Source organism: Phallusia mammillata, chromosome 5 (genome assembly GCF_965637545.1).
Source record: "Phallusia mammillata chromosome 5, kaPhaMamm4.hap1.1, whole genome shotgun sequence".
In the NCBI taxonomy this organism is placed as follows: domain Eukaryota; kingdom Metazoa; phylum Chordata; class Ascidiacea; order Phlebobranchia; family Ascidiidae; genus Phallusia; species Phallusia mammillata.
Window position 1 is genome coordinate 15,482,236 of NC_137256.1, and position 26,332 is coordinate 15,508,567.

Below are 26,332 nucleotides of genomic sequence, written 5' to 3' on the forward strand. Positions count from 1 at the left end.
CAAGTCTGTAAGCTTCTAGTTACCGTGAAACAATCAAACTAAAATCTAGTCTGGTCGGCGTCTAAACTTTGATGGCCTGTCCTTCTCTCCTACATATTGTGACGGTAACTGAAATATGGCGATTGGCCTAAAAATCTCGATTTCGGCCGCCAGGGGTGTGCAACCTATGTTACTGTAGGACCAAAATTAGAACGCGGGCCGCAGGTTGCACACTCCTGGTTTAGGCTATGACAACTTGGATAAAATAACCAAATTTGGTAGTTTGATCCGGCGAATTTGAGTAAAATGTCGGTATAATTCTAAACAATTGCAAAGTATGATGAACTATTGCCAAAGGAGATTGGCGATCATCTTAAAAAATCAGATGACGCCCAAGGATGTCGCAACCCAGGGTGAATCACTGCAAATTAGCTACATCACATACAGTAATTATCAAGGTTCAAAAAAAGATCACCTTTCCAGTGGCGTAGCCAGGGAGGGGGCAAAGGGGCCATGGCCCCTCCCAAATTTGTAAGTTGTATATTGAGAAACTTTAATTTAGTGTAGTTTTGTCCATCATCAATGTGGTTTCGTCGTTCAACCATCAAAGGAATATATAAATTAACAAAAATGACTGTTGTCACCAAGTTGTAAGCTGAAATCGATGCTCTTTATATTTATGTAGACATGTAAATCAATAAAGCGTTTGGCTGTCCCGTCGACTAAAAGTTTGGCAAGTCACGTGTTTGGTAAACGCACGCCTTACGCCGAGCATTAGCAAAAAGTTGTGTTAGACAGCAAACTATTTGGCCCCTCCCAAAAGTGTGGTCTGCCTACGCCACTGCACCTTTCAATGACCTGATGTCAGAGCAGGATTTCAAAAAATTTACAGGCATTTTTATTTGCACAATATGAACAGAAATAAGGGCAGTAGTTTAGCAGTAGATAAACTTCGTGAGAAGAGTACTGGCAGTGGACTGTACAGGAGGAGTACGACTTATGATAAAGCACTTAAGACAATGTTTGGCTCAATAGGTGCACACTTAGTGCAGTTGTCTGTTTTGTAGATTCCAACCAGGCGGTCAGCAACTTCAAACATATTATTCCGCAAGCTGATAATAATGAACTGAGCATTCTTTGTGCGTTCCTAAAAGATGCAAACTGTTGAGTTACTTATTTTCTTTGTCAACAATGCATGAATAATTGCTGACTTACAATTATGTAACGAGCAATAATCGACACGTTTTTAAAGTCGAGGGCTGCATCAATTTCATCCATCACATATAATGGAGTAGGACGATAGTGATGAAGGGCAAACACCAATGCCAAAGAGCTAAGTGTTTTCTCTCCTCCTGATAAGTTACAAATATTTTTCCATGACTTTTTCGGAGGTCTAACACTGCAAAATATAAAGTTAACATTAGCATAAGCTAGATTCATTGTATAATAAATGCATACCTAAAAACAATTCCCTCTGAAAAAGGATCAAGTGAATCAACAAACTCCAACTCTGCATCTCCACCAAGTGTGATCATTTGATAAATCTCTTTCAGTTTGTTTGTAATAACCCTTAAGGGTAAAAAACAAATGAAATACATGACCATTTACAAGTTACTACAGTATAAGCAACTTACGAAAAACCTTCTGAAAACTCATTTAAACGATTTTTTCGAAGTTGGTCGTGCATTCCGCGATACTGGTCACGCTTTTCAGTCACTTTGTCAAGCTCAGCAACACGCTGAAGATATATCTGAAAAAGAAGAAACATTACAATACTTACATTTTAATCTTGTCGATTATTTGTACATACTTTTTGTTTGGTTTTGTACTCCTCAATTGCATTCATACTCGGTTTCATATTTGATAAATCATGATCTAAAATATTTATTTGATTCCTCAATCCTGGTTCATCCACCAACTCTTCCTCAGTATACTTTTCGAACTCTCCAATTTCCTCATCATCTATTTCATGCAGCTTTAACTTTTGAAGCTGGGCAAAATTATGTTGTCAATAAAATTGTACAATAAAAATATACGTTATTAACATACCTCCTCTTGATGATCTTTTGCCTTGTCCATTCGTGAATTGTATTCTGAATTTAATGAATCTGCCAGTTGTTTTATTTTTTTACATTTATCTAAAAAGCTCAATTCCTCATCTTCAAGTTTTTTTAATTCAACTTGTTGTTGGTGCAGTTCCTCACTCAATTTTTTATCTTCAATTTCAGAGACATGAACTTCCTGAAAATATAATAAAATTTACATGGTGCACTATCAAAGTAATTTCCTAACAGTGATTTTACCTCCAAAACGTTGGCTCCATCCACTTCCAATTGCTTCCATTGTTGTTCGAGGTTTTCAATGCATTCTTTGTTTTCTTTTATTTCACATTCTAGGTTTTGAAGGGTTTTCATTGACTTTTCTTGGTTACTACATTGTATGGATACAAAATATATTGTGAAAACAAATATTGGAACATTTAGCAACTTCCTACCGTTTGGATGTGGTCAAGGCAACTTTTAACTTGGTCAATTTTTTAGCAGCTTCGTCAATATTTTGATTTAAATTTTTTAATCTGTCATGAAGTGGTTTCATACGCTCGTTGGTTGTTTCACAAATCTCTTCATGAATTTTGTCTTTTTTCTGCTCAAGATCTTCAGCATTTTTTGCAACTTTGTCATAGTCTGCAATGCATTATTTCGTAGAAAATTAAAAATATGAGGGGGTTAAGTCATGTTTAAGAGGAAAAACTAAACAAATCAGATTTCATTTTAAATCCAAAAACTGTCTCACATATTAAGGTTGCTAGTAGTGTAAATTAGTTAGACGCCAATGTTGTTAAATTGTTTAAGACACCAAATATGTAATTGTCACAATACTTGGCACTACTTTTATGTAATTGTAATTTATTTTGGCACATATAAAATGGTCATTTTAGTGATGCTTGTCTCTATGCAAGTAGCAATAATCATATTTGACAATCACTTCGATCTTGCAGCTGTAATTTTTCTGGCTAGATAGTAGTGGAAATATTTTTTTGCGGAGTGAGTATGATAGAAGTCAAAAAAATGATAGAAGCTAATGCCATGTTTTGAACAGTTTTCGTGCTTGCACTTACAAGTTCAGGTCTGCTTACACTTCAGGACAGAACCATGTTAAATTAAAAAGCGGAATACACAACAAAACAACGCCTGGTTGCTTGACATGTAAATTACAAGTGTGCAGGGGTGACAGAGTACATTTATAGGGAAATTCCCCAAAGCAGAATAAATAATGCCATAGAGCTGCATTAAGGCAATTAAAAAAAACTTAAATGTAACAACCCAACAAATATTTCAGTAAATTACTTATACATACCTTTTCTCAGAGCCGCAGATTTTGACTTTAATTTAAAAAGTTGTTCCTTATCAGGTTGTGCATTATTTAACTCATCCTCCAAACCAGGCAACTGTTGCTCCAAATCATTTTGCCTTTTTTCGTCACTCATAATCTTGTGCTCCAACATTTTTATGTTTGATTTTAACTTGTTGAATTTGTTTTCATCATGTGACAGTTCTTCCTCAACTGTTACAATGCTTGATCTGATCTTCAAAACCAATTCAAATTGATATATAACTGTTTTAACTAAAGTATGTTACAAAAAGTACCTTTTTTAATGTATCTTTCTTTTTATTGATTTGATTTTGCAATTTGTCAATTTCTGCGGGGTCAATCTCATCAGCAACATAATTTGAACCCATTCGTCCTTTCATCACTTTGTTACCTCCCCCAGACATAGTTCCAGATGTGTCAATTACCTCACCCTTAAAGGTAATTATTGTACTCACCAGCTAAGACACATTACATGCAATATATTTTACCTGAGTGGTGACAACCCTCCAACGCTTAGTTTTGCTGTAAGCAACTTTGCTTGCAGTGCTTATGTCATCGGCAACTAAGGTCTCTCTTAGTGCATGATAAAAAGCAACTCTAAATTTCTCCTCTTTAAGCGTAATTAAATCTATTAATCTTGGTAAGGGGGAAGAGGATTTTTGCTTTACAGCATGTTGATATTTTGTCATCTGAAATTGATGTGGAGGTAAAAACAGAGAAACTTTTTGCAATACCAAAGCTTACCTTGTCCAAAGCAATAAATGTGGCCTGACCAACTTGATTGGTTTTTAAAGCTTTCACACAAAGTTGTGCAGTTTCTATACTGTCAACTACAATGTGTTCCAGAGCATAACAACAAGAAGAAATTGCAATGTCATATTTTTCTTCAATGACACCTAAATCTCCCTGAAAACATGAATTGTAACCAGACTGTTACAATATTCACACTTGAAAATAGAGATTTACCAATCTTCCATATATTCCAGGTATCTTTCCACTTTTCTTAAGTTGTAAGAGAAATTTTACAACTGCACCCTTAGATCGATTGGAATGTGCATTATGTTTTGCTTCAGCTAATACGGACTCTTCATTATCCACATCGACTTCCAGTTGGGTTTCTTGCTTTTTTAATGAAGTAAGTTTGGTAGTATTCTGTAATTTAGGCATGATGATGTTTAACATGTTTACTTATACCACATCATGTTACAACCAACCTCCTTTATTGTCTTTTCAAGAGAAGGCACTTCCTTGATTAATTTACTCAACTCCTCGCTAGAAGATTTTTTCGACAGTGCCGAGCCGCTGATTTTTTTCTTACAATCATCCAAAGCTCTTTGAGCTTTATTAACATTTCTAACAAAAAGTTGCAATTCCTCATCACTAACCTCCCATAGTTGTTTGCTCTCATTCACATATTTCATTTTGGTCAATAACAAATTTTCCAACTCCTAAATAGAAGAAAACTGACCAATGAGTCAAAACTGTGTTAGAATAATGCCGTATTGTTTGTAATAGTCAACCATGATCAGGTTATGTAGTGTCACACATGTCACAGAAAATTATGAAGGGCTTTCATTCTTACAAACAAATTCTGCAATAAACTATTTCATGAAGTGCATTTGTTTGACAAAACTCAAACCAACTACAGAAAAAAACTAAGCAAATAATTTACACCAAACTTTTGACCTGTTTTAACCTTATCAGTAAGTGTTGGTCAAACACAAAAAGGTACATCATGTCATGAGCATTCAAACAATAACCTCCTTTTTTTCTTGCAGATTTTTCGTGTCTTGTTGCAAACTTTCCATCATTTTTTGTTTGGAAGCTTCTGTTTCCTTTTTTCTATTCAACATGTCACATCGATCCTCTGTCAATTCCTTAATTTCTTGATCAATATCATCAGGTCGCTTCATCAAGTCTTCCAACTAACAAGCATAGTTTTTAAAAGAAAACCAACAAAAAATGTACGTGTATACCTGGGGCACTTACTTTCTTTGTTTCTTTGTCAATTTTTTTCATCAGTTCCTTCAGTTTTGCTTTTCTGTGTTTTCTATCTTCAAAAACAGTTACATTTCTTTTTTCAAGTTCTCTCATCTGCTCTTTCTTTTCCAAATGTTTCGCACTTGCATCTTCCAAATGCCTAAAATATAAAGCAACTTTAAAAAAAAATTTATTGCATTCAATTCAAACAACATAAAAAAAGTACTAACTTGGCAAGTGTGGTACAGTGTTTAACTGCCTCTTTTTTCCTTTTTTTAAATTCTCCTATTTTTTCATCTATACCCTTACGCTCTTCATGAATGTCATCCAATTTGCTTTTAAATGATTCTGCCTCTTTGGTCACAGCAAGTCTAGGTAGAAAAAAACATTGATTTCTATTTTTGTTTAAAGACAGCAAAAAATGTTCCACACATGTATAATTGAAGCAGTTTGTTGTTGAGTCGAGAAACTTCATTTTGCTTTCTTAAAAATTCCAATGCTTCATTTCGCAACGGCTCAAGTTGTTCTTTATCTTTCTCAACTACTTTAACTCTGGATAATCTGTCTTTTCTGTCTTCATCCAGTTGTTCAATTTCTTTGCCAAGTTTATCAATGGCATCTAAAAATAAAAATGTTTATACAATGTGTCATATTGTAGGTGTAGCTACACCAATGTTAGGAAGTTTTATGTGGCAGGAGCTTACACTTCAATTTTATATATTATATATCCAACATCATTAATCTACACATATGATTGTTTTTGCAAGCAAAAACGAATGGGTTCCCACACATGTGTTTGTGCAGCTTAGTTACTTACAGTAATCAAATGTTCCATTCATGGACAAAGTACAAAGTATTAGAAAGCATTAAACCAAAGTTTAAAAAGTTATGTCCATATTCTTTTTGCATCATTATTGTCATATAATTAGAAAAGCAGTGAAAAAGAACAGAAAAAATACTTTTAATTTAATCTCTTGCTTTGACCTCAAGATTGCACCAAGGTCAGTTTTAAACACAAATTTTCAGACCATTTAATGACCTATTGACACATGACCGTTTTGCCTAAATTAAATTCATTTGATTCTCAAATTTATTTGTCAAAAATAAAGAAGCTACGTTGTGACAAAAATCTAACTGTGTTTGCAATACCTACAAGTTGACCTTCAGTGACCTATTGACAACAACCCTTTAAAGACCATTTATCGTGGCTTTCGGAGAAGTCAAGTTCATCTTTTTCACCTTCATGTTGATAAACGCTTTGCCTGACATATATGGAACCGAAGTATGTTTATCGAGTTTAAATCATGTCTAAGGTGTAAAACATTCGCCCAAACTACAAATGCGCATGTAACTTAATAATAGCACTAGAGGGTGGCTTAGCACATTTTGCCATTGCATATACACTACAACCTATTTTGAAACGTTAATATATTTCCTACACTTATTTTATATGGGTCCCATATTATCCATCGTCTTTTATAATCTTTAGTGATGGGACGATACCAGGTTTTGAAGCGAGTACCGATATCGAGTACCACGTTAAAATACCTTCGATACCAAGTACCGAGTACTTAAGTATAGTGTTGTATATTACTGGATAAATTATCTGCATGGTCGGGGTACAGGTATGAACACACACATGCAGAAAAATGTAATCTCCAAATGATATCGAAAAAAATATTCGTAACCTTGCGGAACTTTTTCCCCATTTTGTGCTGGCCGAAGCAAATATTGGCAAAAAGTTGTCCATATTTTTATCTTGTTCCGGCCTTTGGTATCGAAAACTGAGACAAAATATTTCAATACCAAGTACAAGTATTGATATCACTGAAATCGTTCGATACCATCGATATAGAGTACCAGGTACCCGTCCCATCACTAATAATCTTAATATTTAATGTTCATTTTTATAGGCAAGAAGGGGTAAATAGTGGCAAAATAAAATAAATCACAGCAATCAACACCTATAAATAGCAAATTCTACAAGATGTCCAAATTTCCTTCAATTCCGCCACTGTTTAAAAATTCACCCATTTTAGGGGGCTAGTGGGGTAAATGTTGGAACTATAGGGTGAAACTTAACAATCGACACCTAAAAATGGCATAATCTACTAACTGTCCAAATTTCATGCAAATTCGACATTGTTTACAAATTTCGCCCATTTTAGGGGTTAATGGGTTAAATGGTGGGGCTACAGGGTAAAACACAACAATCAACAACAATCAATGGCACATATACAAGTTTAAACCAATTCCGGCACTGTTTAAAAAACTCACCCTTTTTAGGGGGCTAGAGGGGTCAAAACTGGGGCTACAGGGTTAAACACAACAAACAGCTCTTATAAACGAAAATTCTATAAGCTGTCCAAATTTCATTACATTCTGACACTGTTTATTTCTGACACTAACCCATTTAAGAGGTTAACGGGGTAACTGATGGGGTTCTAGACCCAAAAGTATAAAATATGAAACCACAATGACCCCATCAACAATCATGTAAAATTTTATCCAAATCGGCCAGTGTTTAAGATTTTGACCACTAGAGGTGTTTTGAGTAACATTCGTTAATGCTTCTGACATCATAAGGCTGTTAACACTCCTTAACTTCCATGTGCGAAAACGTCCACCAAGCAATGCACAAACACAAGTACCGTATGCTATGTTACCCTTATTACACTTGCACCACAGAAATCTTTTGTTTGTGGTGCGCAGCAACACACAAAAACGTTTTACATTTTGGGGGCTAGCGGGGTAAATACTGGGGTTATCAAAACAAACAAAGTGGGGTGCACATCTACATGGCTATATCTACCATCTGTGAAAGTTTCATCCAAATCCACCAAAGATTCCATGCCAAAAGTGCGTGGACTAACTTCACCGGAGAAAAAAGGAAAAAAACAAAACATAGTGAAATCAAGATGCACCCATAATTATAGCATTGCTGCGCAAAAATAGCTTATTTCTAATCACCAAAAAGACTGGCTCATAAAATGCCTGCCTGGCATCAAGCAGAGACCTCCTGCTCTGAATCAAGCCTCCTCTATTGTAAACCAGTGAATTACTCTCTTGGAACTTTATTTGACTGACTGTTCAGTGTACACATATTACGGGCTAAAATGGTAACCATATAGTTAATAGAGCCAAAATTCAAAATGCATAATGAGTAACTTACTACAAACAATTGTCTCAAATTTCAGCACATTAGGGTTTGTATTTTGGACCTAAAAGACTGAAAAAGCTAAAACCGAGTATTTCGGGGTTTAAGGGGGTGAAAATGGGTCAATCAAATTAAAACATTTTTAATTCTTTAGAATAGCTTATACGGCACCAACTACCAAAGCATGAAACTCCTAGATCACGTACTTTAGTCCAGTGCTCTTCAACATTTTTTCCCGTTGTATACCTTTTACAATTTTTAAGCAACTTTGTATATCCTACACATAGCAATTTATAATTGTGCATAGAACGTAACAGTCTACCAATAGGTAGGCTACTTGCCTGGTCGCGTGAATTATTGTCATACAAAAGGCCAGGAGTAGACAACCTGTGGCCGTGAACATGTAAACTGAAATATTTAGCCCAGAAGCCGCATGTTTGAGACTTTTTGTAAGCACATTATGGGTAAACAATGCGAAAACAGGCATCATTAGCGTCACAATTTAGATGGTGACATTATAAACAGTAAAGTCTGATCCCTAGACTGTTCTACGTAACAAGCTAGAAATTAAATTGGCCATCAGGCACTATTAATAAGGATTTACGATGCGGCCGTCACCGCAGAAAGGTTGTGCACACCCTGTGCTACGTCCAGGAAATTTAGCATACAAAAGTGTGTAAACCTAAGAAGTTGATTTAATGGCTGGCTTGTTGCTGCAATCTTTCAGCGATGTGGACATGTGGTGTGGTGTTGACTTGTTCTCAATTTTTTGTATTCACAATCCTTTACTCCAGGGCCTTTAAAAGTAAAATTTCAGAAAGTACATTGTTCAACCTTAACAGACCCCAGGGATGTGCTTATTTGCTTCATAATTCACATTATTGACGCAACAATCCCAACCTGACGCAATAATATTTACAGCAAGCAGGTCAGTCTCACATAGGTCACCAGCATGCTATGTCTTCCTGCATTTCATAAAAATAGCGATGTTTAGTAACACTGACCTCAGCTGTATTCCCTTTGTATACCTTTCTTCAGTCGTATACCCTAGCTTTAATGTGGTATACACTTGGGTATACAGTATACCCGGTTGAAGAGCACTGCTTTAGTCAGTACAGTGGTTTTAAAAAAATTTAAGTCTTTGGGGCCTGTGGGTGAACCACTGGGTCATTTGGGGTCAAACTTCAGGAGGATCAAATTTGAATCAATAACTAACATCTCTGTAAATTTGAAGCATTCTTCTTGACCAAACGCATATTTAGACAAAAAATACGGACAAAAACAATATGTGTCCCCTTCAGGGGAGGAGACCCATGAGAAGTTGACATGAAACTGGTTTGGCCCAACATGCACCTTTATAGCGTGATGATCCAATAATGTCTTCCAAATACTCCAGCATTCCATCGCCATGTTCATTTACCGCTTTTGGCTTCATTAAAGCTATTTGTTCAACTTCACCCTTTACAAAAACAGCAATAAAACAACAAAGGTGTAGGTGTGTTAAAAGTTTTGTAAATTCTGTTATATTCTATTCATGTCCTGGCATATATCAATGAAAGTCAAAGATGACAAAGACCAACGAAGGTCGATTCGAAATCGACACCGTTCCATGCCAACGCAAAGCGATTCGGTACAATCAACATCACGCGACGCCACAATCTATTGTGACGTCAGGGTCAGCTGGACTTCAAGGAATGTGAAAAAATCCGCGCCGGTACCGGTTAGCATATTTCCAAAATGTTTCCGAATTCGAACCACAGGGCTTTTTAAGCCAATCACAAAGGCGGGTTTTCCCGGGTCATGTGACTTTTTAACCAATCAGCCTAGTCGACTCATTGAACCAATCTCACAACAGCTTGCGTAGTAACCAGTCAATCTGCCTCGAGTTACAATATTTGAAAGTTAAGGTTGTGCTTGGTTTTATAATTGTATTACTAAAATATAAGCATTTTAAAAGGCATTTTTAATAATTAATTATAAGCTTTCTTGTAAATAATCATCTGATATTGTTAAGTGGATTCCCTGCAGCAAATGGTGGAACTTGGAGAAAAATTAGTAACAAAAGGAAATGAAGAAATGGTTTTTAGATTGACCTTACAATCAGCAAATAATGGGACGAGTGGCTTGAGTCTTTTTGTGTAGTTTCTATTTCTAGCTGGAATGTATACAAAACATTTCTAAACCCTAAAATATTTTGGGGAAACCTTTGAAGTTTTGCCAACATGAAGCTGGTGTATCAAATTCAACACTTTGTGTCCTGTGTCTATGGATGTTAAGATCAAACTTTACACCAAGTCAACTAAACATCACATAAGTTGGTTTCTACTCATCCATGTATAGTAAGTGTGGCAGTTAACCACAATCACTTGCTTAAAGCTGCCAGAAACCTTGGTTAGCTAAAGATCAGTGAATCTACAAGAAAGATTTTCTTCATGTATTTTTGGCAATGATTGTCAGTGTCTCAAGCATTACAAACCCATGAGACCAAGTTGCTTGTTACAGATGGAATAAGTGCAGTCACTAACAACTAATCCAAAGCCCTGCTCTGTGTACTATCTCTGGGATCAGTGGCGTAAATGTAACTTTGGGGCATAAAGTGGTATAAATTTGTTTTGTGCTATACAGAAGTATGCTGAAGAATCTGAGGCTAAGATCCGCTTTGTTATGTTTGTGCCATTGTAACGCTGATCATGGAAAGAATCCACAAAATGATGTTACAATCTTCTGAGATAGTGTTTGTGGCTTCTACAACCAATCTGGTTCAGACTAATGCCTCACTTACAGTCCTGTTATGTGGTATTCCAATTGGGGATGTATCAGGGATCAGCACCTCAGAAGCAAATGTATGCAGGCGTTGCATTGGGTCAGGAGCAGGCACCATCTGTGGAATTCTTTAGTGATTTGGCCACTACACATCAACATAAGATCATGGTGGCTGTTCAAATGCCATGGAAATCAATCCAACCACTTCATTGTCTGATAGCATTGCTGGACCATCACATAAACCAGTGACTGAATGTCCAGACTACACTGCAGAGAACTTTTCTTAAATTTAATAGTGTTCTGAGTTTATAAAGACCAAGCACTCTAGTGACTTTAATTAAAAGGAAACTAAAAAAGCATTAGAAAGGTTTAAGAACTCTATCTCTTCTGCTCATTTCGTTGCACAAATAAGATCAGCACTTCATTCATTTGGAAGAAACTCAATTGGCAGCCGCAATGCTGGAGCAAAATACATTGGGTTTTTTTGGTACTGACATTAAAATTATATATTTTCTTGGTATAGGAGGTACAAAAATTCATTTCCTTATGTGTTTTACTTTTTTTCCTGCAGCTTTTCCGTGCATTTTTGTATAAATTGTTAAAGGGTCTTGGATAAAATTGTTACTGCTGGTAGATATCATATTGCTTACTATTATTACCTAATTGGTTTGTAGATTGGGGCAATTGGCTTTTGATTAATTTATTGGATTGTAGGTTGGGCTATTTGCTATTCCAGAACCTGCATGGATGCATAATCATATTTGCTGTTTAACAATTAGAATTTACTTTTCCATGCTCCAAAGTGATTATACCTATAGCTTAGTGTGCCTTTAGCCACCAGAGCTTAGGCCTGTATGACTGGAACCAAGGAAGAGCAGTTGCGCTGCCAAAACAAATAAAACCTTGAGAAGGGATGGACTAAAGGAAAGGGCAGGGCAGATCGGAGACATCAAGCACTCCAAGTTAAAAGGCATTTGCTTGACATTTAGCTATAACTAAAGTTATTGTACTAGTAAACATATTGACTATCATGGAGAATGTGATACCAATAGATTATCATTGGATCTACTTTATAGAACTGTGTTGACTGATTATTTTTAACTGTGGTTACTGCATGTATAATAAACAAACTTTTGGAGGACTGTTGGAATGAGTGATATAATTTAGGTGCAACTGCTTTGTTCCATATAAAGAGTTGCAAATAAATAAACTGATGTAAACCATGAAGAAAAATAATTAGCCTGTGTAGCAAGGTCAAGACAAACTAATTTAACTTGCTGACAAATAAGACTGGTCATATAGAGTGCTGTCAATAGCCAAGCTTGCCCTAATTTAGAGCATTGTAAGTAAAAAGGTGTTTTGTTTCATACATGAGATTGCAAATAAAATAAAAAACTGGTGTAAACAAGAAAAGATAAAATAACTGAGAAAAAGCTGCTCACATGAGGTGAGATAAGAAAATAAAATTCTGACACTGCTGCATAGGTGTTTTTAGGTGGTAGCTATTCATTACAACATTTTTTGGGACTATTATCATTTCAATGTCACAAGAAAAACAATAAATATGCTAGCACAAGTAAATCTTCTCATAATTTACTTTATACTGTAGTAGTTTTTTTAAATCCTGCTTTGGCTCTCAAGCACACTACTTCAATTTGCTATTCAAGATCACTTCTGTTTTATTGTAAACTTACGACAAAATTCCAGCATGCACAATAAAAATAACATATACATTGATGGCACAGAACAACATTCATAACTGAAAATACTGGGAGTTGTTTGGAACAACTATGCAAATGGTGTGCCTAGTGTACACTTATGTCAGAACTGCACTGTGTACAATAATAAACCATTCATCTCTGTAGGTTAGGAACAGTTTGTTGATCCCAAGGTATGACATGCATAATGTGTTAAATTGTGTTGATCATAGGTGCTTGCACTAGAGACAATGAGGCATAATACACTGTTTTTATGCCATGCAAACTTGACTGCATGAAGGGGATGCGTTGCTATCCTAAACAAACACATACCATTAATAACAGAAAATATTTTGCTCAAAAGCTATTTCAGACTTAATAAAAAGTATGAGTGTATAGTTTACCATTTATGAAGCATATATTGCACAAAAGTGATTTTACACTCAATAAAAATTATGTGTGTATAATTTACTGCTATACATAACCTAATAAACATTACCTTCAGTTCAAACATCCAAAATGCATGAGTCTTCACCATGTTCTGACTTGTAAAAACGTTTTTTTGAATCAAAACTGACATAAAACTTGCAACGTCGACAATACTGAAGTCAAAATAACCGCTTAGCAACCTAAACGTGACGTAACGGCAACCCGCAGATTTGCGCTGCTGTGATTGGCTTAAAAAGCCCTGTGGTTCGAATTCGGAAACATTTTGGAAATATGCTACCGGTTATTGGGCCAACACTAGAATGACAAATTATTTTTGGAAAAATGCGACTAGACATTAGTAATTGTCTGAGAGTTGTTAATTCGGAAACTGTCCATCGATGCACTACGTTGAACGTACCTGCATAAAGCAAGCCGCAAAAGACGTATTGGACAAAATGTCAATCCAATACTGTCTTTGCTGCTATATTTACTGCAGGCATTTTTATCTCTCCTTTATAGTTTTATTTATCTGTCCCAATTTTCACTTCAGCACAGCAACTTTAAAGTAGTTTCTGACGGCAGATCGTAAAAGCAAGAAAACAGCCCCCAACAACCATCATTTAAACCAATGATAGTTTTGTGTGCTGCTACGTTGCTATTAGTACTATTTGATACCATTTACATCGAGCACAAGTACCTTAACCTACATAAATAACGACAAAAATGGCTAAGTTTACCTGCAGAATAAGAAATCGGTTGTGATTGAGGTCTATTCCACTGGTTTGAAGTAGCGATGCAACATCTTTAAACTGGGATTTCTTTCCCTCAATAAAATACTGTGACGTATTGTCTCGGTTAGCTCTCCTTGAAACGTAGAAAGCGCTGTTTGGAACAGTGCAGTAGCCGCCATTGTCCTGTTAACGATTACGTTATAAATGAGGTAACACGTAAACATAAAAACACGAGCCAGCAATATAAAACCTTAGTTGAACATTTCGATGTATAAAACCAAGCCCCGTTTCAGTTGTTTTGTTGCCCAATATTGACTTACGAATAAACGCAAACATTAGTCAATGCATTGGGTTTAAACCTGATCAGATGACGTCCAATAACCTCGGCACAGTTGATTAGTATTTCCAGTACCACCGACCCATCTCTTGTTTGCTAAAACTGTAGTGCTGAACCAACTGTGCTTAACTGTTCATTCAAAACACAGCTGATGGCCCGACGACTGTGAAATAAACGTAAGGCCCGTCGCTTTAAACCAAACAGAAAAGCCTCAACCTTCCCGACCAACCTTAGAATTTAACCTTCCGACTGTCATTGAAAATTAAAAAGTAATTGTTTGGCTTTCTCAATTGTTCAATAGCAAGTCAGCGTCCTCGCACGTTCATTCGATATTATTGCAATAAGCGGAACGTCCTTACAAAGAAGGTCCGACACAGGTCGGACATATTCAACAAAGTCCAGGCATGCCCGCTGTTGGGACGCTACTCGTACAATAATAAAGCTTCTTGTCAAACAGTACATGTTGAAACCTGAACGCCCTAAACAACAGAAGTCATCCTTTATGCTCTGATCTATGACCGGTTTTGCTTGTAAATTTTTACAAAACTTTACAAAGCACATGGCAACAAAACAGTGATATCTTGAAACCCCTTCCACCTGTTTAAAGAACCAAAGTCACATTTCCGAAAGCTTTATTTGGCAAAGTCACATCTGCTTCAACAAATACATAGTTGTCTGGATCACAACAAAAGTTGTAATACGCACACACAATTGTTACCAATTTACCTCACAAAATCATAGTTTGCCAATGCAACTTTAAAAGTACAGAATTAAATCATCAACTTACCAAATCTACAATTTTTTCAAAGTGTACTTCAACAGTGCAGGATGTAAAAGATTTGTGGTTTTCACTGTTGTGTATGAGGACAGCAAGTTTTTTTGATCTTATCTTATTTGCTCGGTAACCAAACACAAACAACATGGAATCTATTACGTTAGACTTTCCACTTCCATTTGGTCCAACAATTCCTGTAAAACTCTATAATGGACATATTTTAATTCGTAGAGTGAAATGGTGCAAGTATAGCAACCGCAACATAGAGTAACTTTTCCTTTGATTAATTTGAAGAAGAAAACATTTTATAACAGCTTATTATACAGCATGCAATAAACAGCATGAAAATGTGCTATGAATGCTTTTTAAAATGTATTGCTGTTATCACGTTTGCGCACAATCTTCAGTATTTGTGAATAACTTCAGTATTTGATATTTTTATTTTTAAGTGAAGTAAATTTAGAAAACAAATGTTTGTTTTTCTCATTTTTCTCCTAGTAGGGTAAATGCCTGAATACATTATGCTCACCACAAGCTGTCAGTTTTATTGCAAGTCTATTGCATCATTTTGTATTTCATTTTTTTATCTTAGGGAGTTGAACCCATCAGATACCACTGGGTTGGAGCAATGCCAAATGCCGCTTAAGTTTCTTGCTCAGGAAAACACACATGGCCAAAACTATTAGAACCCACAATCTTGCAAACACAAGGCTAACCACTTGGCTATCTTGGCAACTTAAGTTCTGTAACAGTGTCACAACCAAAGATAGGGGGTTTAGGGGGTCTACCAAGAGGCCGTTGATTGCAATTTCTTGCTAAGTGGTAATTACACAAGAAGTATCAAACTGTATGTGCATTAAACCAATAATGTTGAATGTGACAAAAATAGTGAAAAACTTTTGATAGTATTTTGTCTATGACCCACCAAACAATTGTTTGTCACAAATATTCAACCGTTGTTAATCAAACTATGTTGTTGAGGTAATTGGTAACCCGCCAATGCTTGTACAATTTAAGTATTATAGTAACCAGTGGCGTATCCAAGGGGGGGGGGGGTTTTGGGGGTCCGGACCCCCCCCTTTTCAAAAAGTTGTGCGTACATTAAATAGGCCAAAATCGTTCCGTTTACCACTGCGTGATAACAGGGAGTCGTTATCTCAAAGACGCTAGCCTTCAATCTCTTGTATTCGCTTGTTATCTAATCGCCAATTGTGACGTAACAAGGGTTTAATAAGGAGGTTTATGCGCTAACAATCGGAAAGTTACGTTCCGGCTAGTACGCTGGTAGCAGTTTTTTGCTTAGTGGTAACTGCACTAAGTGCAACATATCAAACTGTTTTTGCATTTGAACAATGTAAAAGTGTTAAAAACGTGTAATGTTGTGTTGCTTTGATCCGCCAAACACGTAATAGTTTGTCAAAAACATTAGATCGATGTAAATCGAGTTATGTTATTAGGGTAATTTGTTACTTGCCAGGCACAATTTATGCCTTCTGCAGTTACCACCTTTAGTGCATTCGTGACTTTGCGCAACTTAACAGTAGGATTACCGCTTCAGCAAGAGATTTAGTTCTTTAGAAATTGGACCCTGTTTTTTTAAGCAACGATTTTGATTACCTGACAGTCACGCTTATTTTGCAGCTGCAGTGTGGCTGAGTAAGCTAGATAGCAGCGGCGAAATCAGAAAACTACAAAGCTTTCGCTAAAATTGCCTGTTCTTCCTGTCAATTAGATGGGTAGAGAAACCGCCAATTTTGGAAAAAGTGCTTTGCCGCATAACGCGTCGTTTTGAACGACGTGTGACGTCATTAGGGATTTCCCCCCAAAAAATTGTTGGACCCCCCCCTTTAATAATTTCTGGATACGCCCTGATAGTAACCAAGTGCATTCATGATGTTTGGCAACTTAACAGGTGGATCCCTGTTCCAAATAGGCGTCTTTTGAAGCAACTGATCATATTTTGATGCTGATGTTAGGGGCTTTGAGCTGCAGAAAGTGTTAAAGTTGCAAGTTGGACTAGTTTTGGGGCTTGAACCTCTTGGGCCTGCATACGCCAGAACTAAAATCTATCAGTTTGGTAAAAGTTTGGCATTGAATGAATGGATATATTTTTTATAACTTTGGCTTGCAAAACAAATTATAATTCTGTTTGTAACCATGACTGATGGACTCTTATGCAACCATAAAACAAAAGTTCCAGGAGATGGTATTTTTTTTTAAAACTATACAGTTACTTACTACATATATATTATGTCGATTTATGTTAATGAGGAAAAAACTATACCGGGCTGTGGTTTTGAAAAAAAAACATACAACTTTTGTACAAAAACTTTTCTACAACTAGGGATGTTCAAAGTAGAATAATTGGGTATTCTAGAATAATTGTTTTGAATCTAGAATATCGAATCCAATTCTTATATTATTTTTTACTGTGCAATCATTAATCTTGACAACAACTAAAGTAGACCAGTTTAATACATTATAAAACATATTTTTCATTTGAGGTGTAAACAAAGAACAAACCAAATCAAAGAAAAACACTGGGAAAAAAACTTTGCACAACTGCATTGAAACTAAATCCCCAAAATCCACAAAACCAGAAAAATTAGCATAAGGGTAAAAATTAATTATAACGATTTTTTTCAGTGATTTTTATTGCCTTTAGTAGACGTAACTATGTTGTAAGCATGCTGTGGTATTTTGATTTGTCTGGTGGTAGAGGACTGACATAGACTCCATAGTGTACAAATATATAACATTTGTTAACCTAAAACAACTGCAAAAACAAGCACCCTTGCAAACAAAGTTGGGACATTGGGTGATACATTTTCAAATCCCAATTAAACTACCTGTGACTTTGCACCACGTAAACTTTGCAGCGTTTTCTCACTGCATTTTTATGTTTGTATGGGGTTAAGAAATGAACCAATCGTCATATGTTTTGGGATTCCTTTACTGTTTTTGTGACATTAACAGACAATCCCATGCTTCCAATCGCTGCCTAGCGCCATGGCCGTTAAATGTTTTTTGTTGTCAAAGTCGGAAAACGTTTAACGGCATAAACGTAATCACATGATCAGATGCGTAACAAGTGCGCTAATCGTTAATTATGCCTCCAATGCACAACCGTCGTTATGGCGTTGTTATAGCGAATCATGACTTGGCGTTAAGGCGTTGTACAGCGGTCCCTAATTTGACATCGACGAGTCACTTGCTGTCTTTTGCAACTGGTTCAATGACCAGGCGACGACGTAAAAACGTAACGCATGTGTTTACATTTTTACCAACGGTGAGAGCACACATTTATATCGGTTCCAACTACCCGATATAAACGGCCAAAATAGATTCGAATCTAACTGGATTCGAATCCAAAGGATTCGATATTCTACTTTGAACATCCCATCTACAACCCACTGTTAAGTTCTCGTTTTTTTCAACTTGGCACAATTCAGGACTTTTTTACAATCCTAACTTTGTTTAGACATGTTAGGGACAAAGCTAAATTTGAAAATTCTAATTTAAAATTTTTTTTTTTTATCTACATTCAATAGTTAAAAACTTCAAATTAACTTTAAGTTTTACATTTTAGGGAAGACCAGGGATGGTTTGGGTGATTTTGTAAAAACTTTAGTTTTGGAAATTTCATGTTTAAAATCTTGTTTGTTTGAAAGATCAATCCTTAGAAGTTAGGCCCATTTAAACACACCTGAAGTGCAAAAAACTCAAACAAAACAGCTATCAACTGTCCATTGCCCTGATAATTATATTGACCTATTATTATAGGATTACAGGAAACAAGGCCAAACAACATGACAATGTGAAAAACCAACTTTTTTTAAAACAGATTTTTTTTTTTAATTTATGACTTTGCAAGTTATCTGACAGTATTACAAAATATAAGATGGCATTTCATTTATAAAAGCAAAACTTGTTGACAACTGCAAATTCTGTCACTTGCAGCATGTACAGTATAAACAAGCTAACTTTGTAATTACAAGTAAATGACAACAAAATGGCCAACAGATTACATGGTGCTAAATTATCATTATCATGCGATAATTGTTAATAACTGATGCATGACTTTTATGATTGAAACGGTACTTTAAGCCAACTGAGAATGAACTACATCCTTACAAATAAAGTTTAAAAAAGTCTAGATCAGTGGTTCCCAACCTTTCTTGGACCATGGCCCCCTTAAAGTAACATTTTGGCCTCGTGGCCCCCTTCAAGTTACCTTGTAGGACCTGTGGCCCCCTTAAAATGTAGATAGCAATCTAGCGTTGGAATGCGGTATTAATTTTGGCCTTAAACAGGTCTAATAGAGTAAATGAGCATGATAAACCTCACTACAAACAAATAGTATGTGAAATAGTCGATTAAATTCGGGAATAAAGTTAAAGTGAAAATGACTTTTAGTGGGTGTTTCTTGTGAATCTACGCCCGTGGCCCCCCGGAACACAGCTTGTGGCCCCCCTGGGGGGCCATGGGCCCTGGTTGGGAACCACTGGTCTAGATACTGTTAAGAATTTAACTAAATTAGTTGTTAAAATTAAATAAAACCAGACTTGTTTTGTGTTTGGTTTTGGAGGTAAAGTGGACAGTAACCAATAATGTCACAGTTTTTCAGAGTGGTTTCATTTATGCTGTATTTGGGTTATGCCCATGTCACAATTATACCCAGTCTCCTGTACTGGGCAAATAACAGTATCATTGCTTCCAAATACAGAAACAAATTTGCCTCACACACACTTACAGTGCAAAGACCTAACAAATAAGCAGTTGATTTGAAATTTGCATAAACCAATATTTTTGAGTCCAACATACACAGAAAAGCATTTATGGTTGAGAAATATATTTTAGTTACACCATACAACACATATGTGTAAATAAACATAAACCAATGTGCCACATAATCTAGTGATGGGACGAGTACCCGGTACTCAGTATCGATGGTAGCGAATGATTTCAGTGGTATCGATACTCGTACTCGGTATCGAAATATTTTGCCTCATTGTTCGCTACCAACGTTCGATAGGTAACAAATACTTTAATTTAATCTCTTGCTTTGACCCAGAAATTGTCGTCCAAGGTCGGGTTTTAAACACATTTTTTTTAGAAAGCTGTAACAGTTGTGTTACAGACACTTTAAATTAAAAAGCAATTTGCTACAAATGTGTACATAACAAAATGTTTTTCATTTAACTTTGTTTCGCAAAACGAGTACCATTGACCTGTAGTAACCTCTCAGGGTGCACACGCCAAACGACTGTTTGACCTTTTGACACCGTTTTCAATAGCACGCCGTCCTGAGTGTTCTACAATACCGTTAAGCCTAATTTATACATGGCTTGAGTATTGATTCCTAAATTGATTGTCAAAAAACGCTACGTTATGACGAAAGAAAGTTCTGAACTGTGTTTGTAATACCTACTAGTTGACCTTAAGTAACCCGTGATCATGCGGCGGCCAACCTGACAACAAGCATTTAAAAAAACATTTATTTTGCAAAAAAGTCAAGTTTATTTTTTTCATCTTTATTTTGATTAACAAAGTTTTGCTTGACATGTACAAAACCAAAGCACGCTTATTAGGTTTAAATCACATCATAGGTGTAAAACCTTCGCCAAAACTAAAAATGTGAGTGATAACTTAATAAAACGACATGGCATTGCTGTGCACAACAGCTGATTTCTAATCACCAAAACGACATCTCGTAAAACGTCTGTTCGACGTCAAGCTGAGCCCTCCTGCTATCGTAAACCAGTAAGTTACTCTATTGTAGGGTTGCCATACGTCAGGATTTCCCTGGCAGTCAGGGAATTTAGTGTTTAAATCTGCGTCAGGGAGAAATGTCAAAATGTACTTAAAAGTCAGGAATTTTAAGAAAAAAATTAATACTATGAAATTAATGTACCAACGGAGAAAGTTTCTAGTAGATAGCTACAACAGCGTCTATACCAGTGGTTCTCAAACTCAGTTTTCGGGGCCGCATGCGGCTCCAAACTACTTATTCTGCGGCTACCACCAGACCTCAGAAAACCACCAAATATTGCTATTTTAGCTTTCAGGGTAATAATCTTCAGTGATTTTCTCAAGGTTTCGTTTTTTGCGGCTCCCTACACACTTAAAAAACTACCATTTGACCCCGACAATAAAAAAGTTTGAGAACCACTGGTCTATACCATGAAACTTAAAGAGGTAAACTGGCGGCGTGCAGGTTAACATACAAGGTTGCTGTTTCGTTTTGCAGCGTGTGTGCGCGCGTAACAATACCTGTTTGTTATTAGTTGTCTGACAACACGCATTAAATACACAAATACAATTTTCATTTGCTTTAACTGTGTACCTAATATGCAAGAAACTAACTAACAACGAAAAGTCAAATGTCGTGAGACATAAAAACATTTTTACAGAGGCGTTTTATTTCAAATTTAAAAAGGTCTTTGTGACTCCCATTGTTTTTTTAGTTATGTGTGAAATTGGTCTGAATGGTTTTAGAGTGGTAAAGGTTGGCGACCCATGATATATGTGCTTATTGTTTCAAAGATAGTAAGAGTAGTGAGCTTAGCCTAATAAACTTAACTAAACAGAAGCCTACGCACAAAGTTAATTGACAAGGATCAGAGTATCGTGTCTAACGTTTTATTGTGTCACCGTCCGTGTGACTTCCGAATATTCTAAATTTATTCCGGAATAGAAGTGTTTAGATCACAAAAATGGTTAACGCAGCGGTTCTTAAACTGGGGTCCGCGGTCCTTTAGGGCATTTTGCGGGGACCGCGAAAAGGTAGAAGTAATTCTATATTCTTATTTTTGTCAGTTTGTGCAACTGAATAAGTTTAAATGAAAGAGAAAGTGGGATTCGACTGTCTCCATTGCTAAACAATAGGCTTTATTGCAAGCCTGTCAAACTCGCGGCCCACAAAGCCCTCCAATGCAGCCCACGAACAGTCAACAACAATTGTAGTGTATTTTTTCAGATTTTTATCTAATTATACTAAATTTTTCTTACTTTTTAAGTTGAAAGCTATTATTTAAACAGACGTTTATCGAAATTTAATTTATACATACAAATTCATGTGTTATGAATAGAAACGATAGTAATTGAACCGTTTCTTTAAGTTTCAGTCAAGGGTGTACAACCCGCGGCCGTACGGCCACATTAAAATATATGGACTGGCAGGTGTGATGTAATTAAAACTCTTTTGCCAAAACTTTTGATTTTCAAACTGCCCTAAACAGATTTTGTGTTACTGAAAAGAGTATTACCAGCCTAGTAGCCACATGCGACAGACTTTTTGTAGGCCTATTGTGTGCAAACAATGCAAAAAAAATTTTCTTTACCAAACCAGCGTTACAAACCAGCGTTAAAAAATTTACGTTTCGGGGCCTATGGGTGAACCGCTGGGTAATTCGGGGTCAAACTTCTGGAGGAACAAGTTTCGATTAATATCTAACATATGTCTAAATTTGAATAAATTTGAAGCACTCTTTCTTTACCAAACGAGTGTTAAAATTTTTACGTTTCGGGAGCCTGTGGGTGAACCGCTGGGTAATTGGGGGTCAAACTGCTGGAGGATCAAGTTTGGATTAATAACTAACATATGTCCCAATTTAAATAAATTTGAAGCACTCTTTCTTTACCAAACCAGCGTTAGACAGAAAAAAGAAATACGGACAAAAACAATATGTGTCTCTTTCAGGGAAGGGGACCCATAATAATCAATAAATATTGATAATCAAATTACTTACAACATCATTGTTTCACTTAACATAATATACCCACCTTATGAAACGGTCCAAGCACTTGTCTTCCCGCATATGATTTGAAGTTCTCATTGACAATGTGGGTGATAATCAATCGAGGGTCTCCTTTGCCCCCAACACCAAACACACATGGTGGAGGGGGGACGACGATTCCCTCAGGCAATTCCAGACAGTCTAAGTCTTAAATAAATTAAAAGCATTGGTTAACCAGATGCAATTATTATTTTTTGCAATAAAAAAACTAGAAAGATGTCTTTACCCTATATTTCCATTTTATATATTCTATACCCGATTTACTATGTACACACTCTATTTGAACTACTATCATGATTGCAAAAACGAATGGGTCCCCACACACATGTTTATGGATTGGTTCAGTGAAAATGGTGACATTATTATTTTTTGGATTATTAAGGACAGATTAGTAGGAGGTATCAATCCTTCCATATTCATTTTACATTATATTGTAATAAATGTACAGAAATAGTGTACAGTGTACACATAGTATGGGCTGTAACTTGACAACCCACAGTGAATTTTGTGTGGAATCTATCACAAAATTGCAGTTTGGTGACAAAGACATGAACAAGACCACGCTGTAGATGGGGGAAATAAGCAAAGACTGTTTCAATCTGCAATCAAGAAGGCCATCAGCTTGGCGATTGATTTTAAAGCTTAGTTGTGGTTTTAGAAAACCCGATTTGCACCTTATGCACAAAGTTTTTCAAATTTTCTCATTTTTTTATATGCTTTGTCAAATCATGTTTTGTGGTAAGTTAAACACTTCAGCAGGTGGATATACCATTTTGGAACAAACGTATGCAGTTCAAAATTTCATGGCCAACTTGGCTAAAATAATAAACCAGATCAGCTAAAAATGTTCCAGGATATACACAATTTAAAAGTGCATGTTTAGTGGCCTTTTTTTGCTTTTAAGAAATGGTGACCTTTTGATGGGCTCAACGTTTCTACAATGGTTTTATTACACAAGTGAGTAACACAAGGTTCTTTAGCATTTCTTTTTACCTGGATAACGATGCCTCAGCTAAAATTGCAAATGTTTTCTAGAAAACAGGCTTTCCACAAATGTAGCAGGAATGGCGAATATAGAATAATCAATTAGGAAGACATGTTATGTAGGCAAAAGCAAGTGAAGTCTGGTGAATTTAGTTTATGAATCCCAACTAAGGAGATTTTTTGAAAAGTGGGGGAAAACCTTCCACTAGGTTTCCAGAATTTGCATTTTTTTCTTGCCCTGAATACTACAAACATTCCCAGCGGCCAGCACAACAGGACTTGTGCTGACATAAACAACAAGTAAATCTAAAAACGAATATTTAGTGGTTAAGACGTTAAAATGGGTGAATCCAACATAAAATCGATTTCTCGAACTCTAGTAAGTATAGTCCTTTTTCAAATGTTTTGGGGGGCTGTGAGAATTAAATTTAGATAACTAACTGACATGTGTGTAAATTTAAATAAGTTTGAAGCAAGAATTTGTGACCACACACTTGGAACAAATCAGCATTAGAAAACAACGTGGACAAAACAATTTTCCCTGAAGGTAAGTATATTCCTTTTTGAAATGTTTTGGGGGGCTGTGAGTGAACCACTGATTCAAACATTGGGAGAATTAAATTTAGATAACTAACTGACATGTGTGGAAATTTAAATAAGTTTGAAGCAAAAATTTGTGACCACACACTTGGAACAAATCAGCATTAGAAAACAATATGGACAAAACAATTTTCCCTGAAGGGAAGGGAATCCATAATAAACTAGAAGGGTGGCTTAGCACATTTTGTCATTGCCTATACACTATAACCTATTTTAAAACATTCATATATTTCCTCTGCTTATTTTATATTGGGTCCCACATTATCCAGCGTCTTTTATAACCTTAGTTGTTTCTGCAGGCAGAAACTCATGGGTCCCCACACATGCAAAGTTAAAAATAATGCATTTCAAGAGATAACCATGAGAAAGTCGGGTGTTGTAAGGTAAAACACAGTGATCAGCACTGGGCTTAAATAATAATACTATGAAACCACAATAATTCAATCAATAGTACTACAAAATTTGAGCCCAATCCGCCAATGTTTAAAGGTTTGACCACTAGAGGTGTTTGAGCAACAACCATTAATGCTTCTGACTACATAGGGCTGTTAACAACCCCCTAACTGCCATGCCACAAAAACGTCCAACAAGCAACCCACAAACACAAGTAACACACAACTGGTTGCCCTTGTAACACTATTGGGCCACAGAAATCTTTCGTTTGTGGTGCCCAATAACATACAAATACGTTTTACACTTTGGGGGCTAGTGGGGTGAATGTTGGGGCTACAGGGTTGAACACAACAATCAACACCTATAAATGGCCTCTTCTTCAAGCTATCCAAATTTCAGCCCATTCCGACACTGTATAAAACCTCACCCATTTTAAGGGGTTAACAGGGTAAATACTGGGGTTATCAACACAAACAAAGTGGGAAGCACATCTACATAACTATCTTTACCATATGTGTAAGTTTCATCCGAATCCATTAAACATTTGATGGCAAAACGAGTCGGACAAACTTTGTGGGGTAAAAAAACATTTTAGGGGGCTAGCGGGGTAAGTACTGGGGTTATCAACACAAACAAAGTGGGATGCACATCTACATAACTATATCTACCATCTGTGCAAATTTCACCCAAATCCATCATACATTTGATGGAAAAAAGAGTCGGACAAACTATGGGTGAAAAAAAAAACATTTTAGGGGGCTAGCGGGATAAATAGTGGGGTTATCATCACAAACCAAGTGGGATGCACATCTACATAACTATATCTACCATCTGTGTAAGTTTCATCTAAATTCATTAAACATTTGATGGCAAAACGAGTCGGACAAACTTTGGGGTAAAAGGGGGCTAGCGGGTAAATAGTGGGGTTATCATCACAAACCAAGTGGGATGCACATCTACATAACTATATCTACCATCTGTGTAAGTTTCATCTAAATTCATTAAACATTTGATGGCAAAATGAGTCGGACAAACTTTGGGGTAAAAGGGGGCTAGCGGGGTAAATACTGGGGTTATCAACAAAAACAAAGTGGGATGCACATCTACATAACTATATCTACCATCTGTGTAAATTTCATCGAAATCCATCAAACATTTCATGGAAAAACGAGTCGGACAAACTTTGGGGAGAAAAAAAAGAAGAAAAAAAAAAGAAAAAACAACAACAATTTGAGTAAAATCAATATGTGTCCCCTTCAGGGAAGGGGACCCATAATAATCATATTCCTGTGTGCTTCTAAAAAATTAAGAAGGATAAATTTACCATTGGTTTCAT

General features: G+C 36.2%; 1 protein-coding gene and 1 long non-coding RNA gene across 2 annotated transcripts; both read right to left on the reverse strand.

Moving 5' to 3' along the window:
• Positions 1-861: 861 nt before the first annotated feature.
• LOC145229592 (structural maintenance of chromosomes protein 4-like) lies at positions 862-26,327 on the reverse strand (the record flags this gene model as incomplete). The annotated part of the gene is made up of 23 exons (XM_080094938.1): positions 862-1,126; positions 1,195-1,378; positions 1,438-1,548; positions 1,614-1,729; positions 1,790-1,969; positions 2,029-2,220; positions 2,283-2,409; positions 2,474-2,663; positions 3,337-3,565; positions 3,627-3,782; positions 3,840-4,040; positions 4,096-4,257; positions 4,318-4,503; positions 4,566-4,799; positions 5,112-5,276; positions 5,341-5,491; positions 5,562-5,702; positions 5,764-5,950; positions 9,842-9,947; positions 14,115-14,291; positions 15,233-15,424; positions 23,006-23,166; positions 26,321-26,327. Coding segments are annotated over 23 exons (3,705 nt in total), but the record flags the coding sequence as incomplete, so codon positions are not given.
• Positions 12,913-13,673, reverse strand: LOC145227657 (uncharacterized). The gene is made up of 2 exons (XR_013859945.1): positions 13,448-13,673; positions 12,913-13,265 (listed from the first exon to the last, which is right to left on the reverse strand). It is a non-coding gene; the product is annotated as an uncharacterized LOC145227657 (long non-coding RNA).
• Positions 26,328-26,332: the final 5 nt, after the last annotated feature.